This window comes from Gymnodraco acuticeps, unplaced genomic scaffold, assembly GCF_902827175.1.
Source record: "Gymnodraco acuticeps unplaced genomic scaffold, fGymAcu1.1, whole genome shotgun sequence".
NCBI classification, from domain to species: Eukaryota; Metazoa; Chordata; class Actinopteri; order Perciformes; family Bathydraconidae; genus Gymnodraco; species Gymnodraco acuticeps.
In genome coordinates this window covers 1,426,175-1,435,032 of record NW_022989979.1, presented here as the reverse complement: position 1 = coordinate 1,435,032, position 8,858 = coordinate 1,426,175, and the positions used below count along the sequence as shown (strand labels likewise).

Sequence of the window (8,858 nt, the reverse complement as noted above, 5' to 3'; positions counted from 1 at the left end):
AGTTCATCACATTGCAACCTTTGCTTGTACATCATATATAATAATAATAATAATAATCCTTATATCCTTATAGCGCTTTATCAATGACTCTCAAAGCGCTTTACAAATACACATTACACATACAGATCATACATGTAATGGTCATCGACTGTGGACAATACCAACAGGGGCAAATTCGGGTGAAGTGTCTTGCCCAAGGACACAACGGCCTGACGCAAAGGACACAAATGGAAACTACAAAAACTGCACATATGCTGGAATAGAAGATCTAGGGTTAGGGTTAGTAGCTGTTTATACGTGAAGAGCTGAGGCCTAAATTGAGTGAAAAACAGTTTGGGATGAGAAAAAATGATAGGTGAAACCAAAGACAATCATGTTTTTATTACAGTATCTGATGGAAAAAGAACATGGTGTTATTTTCTTCAATTTAAAGCCATCACAAAAGCCCATTATCATCTCGCTCCACTGCCGTTAAAATCCATTGTAGGCCCAGGCTTACATCTCTGAGATTTTCAGATGTCTTGTTCTTTTTCGAACATGGCAAATCCCAACCTCAGACACAGTAATTGCATCACATTGTGGCAGTGTTTTTCAAGTCAGCTCACAGCCACAATGGGCTCCACGGAGAGAATGTCAGTCCTTCCTGTGAGGACCTGCCTGGCGATGAAGAGCACATGAGTGTCTTTGAGGTTTTGGGACTGACTGGAGGAGGCGTGACTTTGCTGTGAGGAGGAATTGCCTGGGTGTGGCAGAGCACGCCCGGGCCTGGAGGACTGGTTGGTGTCAGGCCAGGCAGTCCTGTGACGGCAAGGAGCAGCTACAGGGCGTAGCTCCGGCTCCAACCCGACCACCGCCCGACGTTTCCTCCTGCACATGGCGAAGAGCAGCCTCAGCTCCTGGCGAAAGGTGGGATTCAGACAGCAGTAGATGAAAGGGTTGTAGCAGGTGGAGCTCATAGCCAGCCAGTGAAAGCAGAAGTACAGGGCGTTAGAAGAGTGGATGGCCTGACTGGACAGTAGCACCACGTAGCAGTTCAGTGGGAACCAGCAGACAGCAAACACCCCGACCACCAGGAGCAACATGGCCAACGTCCGCCGCCTTTTTCTCTTCTGGGCAGCGTGCTGAGCTGTCGTTGTGTCACCGATGGCGTTGTGGTGCCACAGCCGGCAGGCCACCGTGGTGTACGAGGCGGTGACGACAATGAGTGGCAGCATGTAAAGTAAGATGAAGGTCAGGAGGTCAATAAACTGCCAGTAGACATCTGATGGCTCTGGGAAATCTGGGACACACAGGCTGCGCTCCTTTTCCTTACTGGGGAGGAGAGATACGAGCAAGTCAGATTAGTAATAATTAGGTCATAAGTGAGGGTAACGCCACAAATATTATTAGTGATTATACTTTTGAAAACTTTCTTGATTCTTGATCAATTGTTTTGAAATTGTGATACAGTTATTTTCTCCCTAGGTGACACAATCAAATCTTAGTTTTTCAGTCAAAAAACCCCGAAAAATATTCAGTTAAAATTGACCAAAACAGCAAATCCTCACAACTAAACAGCTGAAAGGTTAGTTTGAAAACTGGCTGAACTTCCTCCCTTCCACCTCAATGGAGTAGACTCACCAAGCTCTCCTCTATTGCCTCCAAAAAATATTATTATACACTTCCACTGGAGTGTTAATCATTTTACCTGTATGTAAAAGTGAGGAGTTTTTGGTAGATTGCATGAGGTAGAGAGAAGCAGCTGGCCATTAACCAGATAACAGCGACCCAGACACCGCCTTGTGCCGGGGACATGCGAGGTCTCAGAGGGTGCAAAATCACCTGAAACAAATTAACAACACATATCAAGGTCAGTGCAAACACACACTTACAGATAATCTGTCTTCTATTCATATTAGCTCCAGTTTGATCTAACTCTCTTGAATGGCAGTAATTATAGGAGCTTAGACTGATTTAATGTGTGAAGCAGAGTGTAAACCCAAGACCATGTTATTTTCTAAAGGACTTTTCAAAGTCAAATCTTGGACCAGATAAACGTTTTTCTTGCTTGTAGCTTATTTTTTCTGTGCAGTTTTTGAAATCACTTGGAATCTAGACCACATATTGGTTTTATCTACAGTTCAGCAGAGGGACAGAGAGAGCATTTACCAACACTAAACAAACAAACTAAGCAAAAAGAGGCCCCATTATGCTTTTTGGGTTTTTTTCATTTCCTGTAGTGTTATATGTTTTTGTGCATGTCAACGGTCTGTAAAGTCAAAAATCCACATAGTTTCAAGTTCAAGTCAGAGGGAGTTTCTCTGTCACATACTCAACCCCCACCCGCCTAAAACAACCCCATTGGACTCCTTGGTTTTCTTCTGTAACGTAGTGACATCACTATGTAATACTGACACTTTTATGACCATTCACAACAGAGCCAGAGACTGGGCTCTAGTTTCAGACAGAGGGTGAAAAGAGGTGCTGCAGCACAGGCAGTATGAGAAAAGTAAAAACCTTTTTGAACATTAAAGCATGCAAACATGTCACAGTAAAGCAAAAAAATACAATTATGAACCTGAAATTAATCAAATAGGCCCCCTTTAAGTGGCAGAAAGAAAGTGTGATATGTCATACAGTTACTCAATTACTATCAATTGTTTTGTCGTACTTGAGTATTTCCATTTTGCTCTACTTTATACTTCTACTCCACCACATTTCCTTAGATAGCTCTGACATGTACTTGTTAGTAATATTTTAATTTATTTAATATAACACTGTGAAAGAAGCCATTTTGCACAATGAGTATTTTACCTTTTGCTGATATATCTTCAGTACTAAAGTAAAACGTATTAATTTTGCAGAAGTAAAGGGTCTGATTACTTCTATCCCCACTGGAGAACATCCAGTGTAGTAAATAAGGTACATTAAGAACAGCTAAATCGGACAAAATGCAATATACTTTATTTGAAAGCATCTATATATATGTTCTTACCAATGTCTGGCTTTATAAGAAGATCAACATAATTTAACACACTTCAGATTTAAATGCATAAATTATGTTCAGGGTTTTTTGTTTCACATAAGATCATATTTCAGCTCCACAGCTGGTACCAATTATTGGAGCAGAAGAAGAACAAGGTGTTTTGAGAGGTACAAATAAAACAGCCTTCACACTCAATTGAGGGGCCTACATTCATGCACATCAACATCAATTAAAATAACAAGAAGACCTTAATTCATGAACCAGTGGGGCCTATTTCATAAATCATAATTCTGCTCTAAGGCATCATCTGTGATAAGAGAGTTATGCAGGGACATCTTCCTGAAATGATAATAATGGCTCAAAGTAGTTTTCAGCAGAAGCCGAGGTTACATTAGACATCAGAATTACCATTTACAATTGGACCCAGGGTTGTTGAGACGCTATGTGCATTTATTTTTTATGGTGAAACAATGTATCAAGTCGAAGTACAGCTTCTACATCATGAGCAGGAAAATTACATTACATTGCATTTAGCTGAAGATTTATCCAAAGCGACTTACAATAAGTGCGTTAATAACGCGTTAACGCCACTAATTATTTTAACGCGATTAACGCATGTGTATTTGTTTTCCTCGGCCGCCCCGTATTTTCAGAGCGCATCGAGTTTAAAATACCATCTACAAGCTGATGCTGACAGCCCCGCTCCTGCCGCCCACTTGTGGCAGACCACACTTCCACGCTCACCGGCAGCCAGGCACCGACTGGCCATCGGGAGGACCGGGAGGGTGTGTGTATGTGTGGCCCGAGCGAGCGAGAGAGAGACCTTACGTGTATTGTTGTTGTTAGCATCTGGTGCTAGCTAGCTGCGCTAACGGGTATAAGGAGCTGTTTCAATGAAAACAGGGGAGCGACATTTCGCCACAACTGCGCCGAGCACTTGACTTTATGCAGGAAGCCAGACAGTGGGACATTGTACGAAAAGTCAGCACACTCAGCACGGATAGTGCGCGCAATATGATTGCAGCGTCCAGGCAGCTCCCGCTCCCGGCTTTGGGCTTTATCTGCCAATAAACTCACAGGGGAGCTCGTGTACACTACACCAGGTGGTTTGGCAAAACTTTGGAGTGGAATGCTTGGAGTCTGTAGAAGACTTGGAGCATTTTTACAGTCATCTCATTATGTCCTTTTCTTTTCTCTGTAGAGGCAACAATGAAGAAGTGGCCACACACAACGAAGGGCCAGCTGGGTACAGCCATCAACAACAAGCTGACAGAGCTCAGGGCTCGCCAAAAGCAGACAAAATAATTGACATTTATTGACAATAAATGTATGTTAATGACTTATACATTTTGTGTGCTGTATTTTTTTATGTAGGTAGGCTATGTATAAACCTTGAACATAGGTGTAAATAAACATATATGCACATATAGGCTAAACTTATATGCGCATATATGTGAAACTTATATGCACATATATGTTTTACATATATGTGAAACCTATATGTGCATATATGTGCAACCTATATGTGCATATATGTGAAACCTATATGTGCATATATGTGCATATACACTGCACCCATATATGTACATATATGTGTGTGCATATATGGATATATATGTACATATATGTTCAGAGACATATATGTAGGGATCCAATTTCAGATATGTCACATATATGTTAAACATATATGTGACATATATTAAAAATATATAGGTTCATATATATTCCTTCCATGTGGGGTCCTGGATGTAGGAAGGGCCAGATCCATTCGCAGCATGGTACGCAAGTACCATTGTCTTGAAGTGGATTCTAGCAGTTACCGGAAGCCAGTGAAGGCAGCGGAGGAGCGGGGTGGTGTGGGAGAATTTAGGAAGGTTGAAGACCAGACGAGCCGCTGCATTCTGGATGAGCTGCAGTGGTCAGATGGCACATACAGGTAGACCAGCCAGGAGGGAGTTGCAGTAGTCTAGGCGTGAGATGTTTCCTTAGCATGATTATAACTTAGCTGCATACTGTATGGTGAATTAGAGTGTATGCATTATGGAGGAGGGAAAATAGATTGCATTTGAAAAGCGCAGTGCAAACACTTCAAATGCATTTGAATGACATTTGTGGGTATTTGTGCAACTGAGACTAAAGTACAGCAGAGGAAGGTCATATAATAGTCACAAAAAGGCGAGGAATATGAAAGATACAGTCCAGAAAAACATCAAAGCAGCTGTATCTTGTCAAGGCAATGAAGCTGTAAGCATGTCCTTTCAATGCTATTGGACAATTTTGTCTGGTTGTGACCACAATGGCATCCAAAGGCTAAAACTCCCGTTAAACACAGATGATTCATAGACTTGCCCCTGGCCTCGTTCCTTATCTGACAGTAAATAACATATCAAAGCCTGACATTCACAGGCACACCACAATGACACTTCTTCACCTCAAAACCGTCACTCCATTCACATTCAGCACCATGGACAGCACCGGAAAGAGCACACTGTGGCAGCGTAGTAATTCCATACTACATCCAAGCAGCTTTTGAATGTGAAATGTGTTCACATTGGAAATGAATGGTGAAAAAAAACGTAGGGATCTTACAATTTCAGAGGCGTTTTTGTAGAAATACTTCTTCCTACGTTGTGGACCAACGTTTTTATTACACGTTTTTTTGTGAGACTGGGTTGGGTCGGCCCAGACCCTGGGGGTTTTTAAATCAATACTTAAAACTCACTTTTTCTCTCTGGCCTTTTAGGCTTCTCTTATCAAGAATAACTTTTACCCAAGACCTTTTCCCTCTCTAATCTCTTGAGTTTTATTAGAGGGAAACGGTTTGTAGAGTGGCTTAGACAGGCCGGGGAGTGTTACAATTCGTAGACACAGTGTACCTCCCTATCTCTCATCAATTTCCAACTAAGGCTCCAGTGGGGACCTTGTTCCCTGAGTGTGCCTCTCCACCTATGTTTCTAACTCTCTTACTTGCTATACCCTTTGCCCTCAACATATTCTAAGGGAGTGCTTGTTCTTCCGTCTGTCTGTCTGTCTGTCCGTCTGTCTGTCTGTGTCTGTGTATTCTCTTGTTCCGATTAACCCAGCCACATTTTTTCTTGTTTTGTGTCTATATCTACGCCGGGATCCGGAGTCGAGGCTGATCTTCTTGCTGTGGTCCTGGATCCTCTATCCTGAGTTCTGGATTAAGTCGTGGACTTCGGGTCGTGGCTAAACCTGTCTCTGCGGTCCTGCCTGGGTCTCGTCTTGCTGCCTCCCTGAAGGCTCCCCCAGGATTGTAGTTGACATCTTCGTAGATTCATCTTCTTATTACAGACACATGCATTTCCTAACATTTGGACTACCTATGCTGTAAAATGTATTATCTCTTCGATTTACACACGGCATCTATTGCACGTCTGTCCGTCCTGGGAGAGGGATCCCTCCTCTGTTGCTCTCCCTGAGGTTTCTCCCATTTTTTCCCCTTAAACTGTAGGTTTTCTCTGGAAGTTTTTCCGTTTATGATGTGAGGGTCTAAGGATAGAGGGTGTCGTTTTTCTCATACTGATATTCTGAAAAATCTGTGCTGTTGTATTTGCTGTAAAGTGTCTCTACTGTAGGCTATTTTTATTATATGTACAGCACTTTGGCTCGACCAAAAATCGTTTATAAATGTGCTATATAAATAAAACTTGATTTGATTTTGTATGAATGTGGCTTTCTGTCAAACACCTTGATAGCTCTCTTGTACAGCTGTTCTATTGGTTTCAAGTTTGTGGCACAAGCAAACGACCAGTTTGTCAAACAGTATTCAATATGAGATAGAATCATACAGTGGAGGTATGACTTTGCAGCATTGACAGTTAAGAAAGGTCTGATTTGTTTAACATATTGCAAGTTGAAATTAATTTCAGACAGGTGAATTGTTAGATTTACTTGCCTGACACGATATATTACCTGCCCTTGACAAGCCAACGATACTTTTTTGAGGGGTCACAAGCCAAACAGATTGTGAACCACTGGATTGAATTTCATAAAGGAGAAGTTTTGCTTTTCATTGGTGGCTTTCCACGTCTGCCTAGGACACAACTTCATAAAAAAGGACTTAACCCCCATCTTGTCAAGGCTTATTATTAAATTGCCAGAATACTAGTATTGGTACAGTGTTTCTCTATATCACACAGTAGTGGGATCAAGCATGATGCTCTCTAGCGATGAAGACAAACCTGGCGACGGTCCAGAGCGATGGCAGTGAGCGTGAGAGTGGAGACGTGCAGGGAGCAGTACTGTACAAAGCGACTGATGTGACACATTGTCCTCCCAAACACCCAGGTGCTGTTCACAAACCGGACCTGAGGGAACACACACACACACACACACACACACACACACACACACACACACACACACACACACACACACACACACACACACACACACACACACACACACACACAGATCAGATATGCCTTACCAACCCCGTCCATCTCACAGTGTAAAGTTCAGTTCCTGCGATGAATATTGAATGAATGTGTTATGAATACTAATAATTATTCTGATTACTATTTAATTGGAAACTCGAATATACCTTCAGAAAAGTCAGTGCCAAAGTGACTAATAAACCCAGGGAACAAATAGGACCTGGACATACATAAATTATTGATTTACTTGTCTCTCTCGACACACACACACACACACACACACACACACACACACACACACACACACACACACACACACACACACACACACACACAGCCTATACTTTGAGCAGTACAGATATAACTCCGAAGGTGGACATCATTGTAAGCGAGGATGCTAGCAATTAAAGCAGGGTCCACAATTAGCTCCATCTTTATCAGCTGCAGCATTAAAGTGATAAGCAAATTAATGCATCTATAATAATAATAATTGTATCATACTGAAATACAGTACTTATATTTACATTGTAGTGTTGCTACTTTTACTTAGGGTAAGCATTCTTCTTTTTCGACCACAGCATGACTCGGATAAGAAAGAATGAGAGGACACTATGGAATACAGAATATATTTCCCTAACAAGTTGTTATTATATGAAGAAACGCGTCTAAAAAAGGCAACACTAGCTCATTTAAACATTTCACCTGCCTAACTTAACCAATACATGAAAGTTTTCCCACTTTGTTTCTTAAAAGTGTAGAAACAAGAGAACCATTTTCAAAGTGTACATGTGCTCCTACCAGGGTGAAGGGCGTGTTGAGGACAGTAATGAAGATATCAGCCACGGCCAGGTTCATAATGAATACGCTGGTAGCGGACAGGGAGCGCTTGTTTTTCACCACCACATGGCACACCAGAGTGTTCCCGAACAGGGAGATCACGATGATCAGAGAGTACGCGGCCACCAGCAGCGCCTTGATCCCGGCGTCCTGCGACTCCGCTCCGCTGCGCTTCTTGCTGGCCAGAGAGCGCCAGTCCTCCAGCATCCCCTCATCGAAGTCCAGGAGGAAAAACCCAGAGGTCCGGTTATCCAAATGCCCCGAAACGTTTAGTAAGTGGTCCGTGTAAGACAACATCTCCTTTCCCAGAAGTGAGGAGTCGTTGAGTATGTGTCCCGCCGCTGCTGCCGTGTGAGGGCTGCACATCCAGAGCACCACACACAAACACACAGCTCTCATTTTACCACTGTTTACTGAGCTTTTCCCACTATTATTATTATTAATATCATCTACAAACTTCACATTTATTTCGTCCTGCACCTGTGCAGATGCCGAAGCATGAGCAACAAGTTGTGTAATGCCACTCAGTTTTAAACCAGAGAAACAAGGGGGTGAGAGAGAGCGAGAGAGAGAGAGAGAGAGAGAGAGAGAGAGAGAGAGAGAGAGAGAGAGAGAGAGAGAGAGAGAGAGATGGGTGGGTGGGATAGAGGGTGAGAGAG

At 42.5% G+C, this 8,858-nt stretch overlaps 1 protein-coding gene across 1 annotated transcript; it reads right to left on the bottom strand.

Annotated features, from left to right (window-relative positions):
* Window positions 1-596: 596 nt before the first annotated feature.
* Window positions 597-8,598, bottom strand: gpr83 (G protein-coupled receptor 83). Its single transcript, XM_034211743.1, has 4 exons — window positions 8,161-8,598; window positions 7,168-7,293; window positions 1,688-1,821; window positions 597-1,311 (listed from the first exon to the last, which is right to left on the bottom strand). Exons 1-4 carry the CDS (start codon window positions 8,596-8,598, stop codon window positions 597-599), a joined length of 1,413 nt encoding a protein of 470 aa, XP_034067634.1.
* Window positions 8,599-8,858: the final 260 nt, after the last annotated feature.

Coding starts and splice junctions, on each gene's coding strand:
- gpr83 (XM_034211743.1), bottom strand. CDS start 8,598: ATGAGAGCTGTGTGTTTGTGTGTGGTGCTCTGGATGTGCAGCCCTCAC. Junction 1,822..7,167: donor TCGCTCTGGACCGTCGCCAG/GTTTGTCTTCAT, acceptor AATTTGTTTCAG/GTGATTTTGCACCCTCTGAG. Junction 1,312..1,687: donor CTCCTCACTTTTACATACAG/GTAAAATGATTA, acceptor TCTCCTCCCCAG/TAAGGAAAAGGAGCGCAGCC.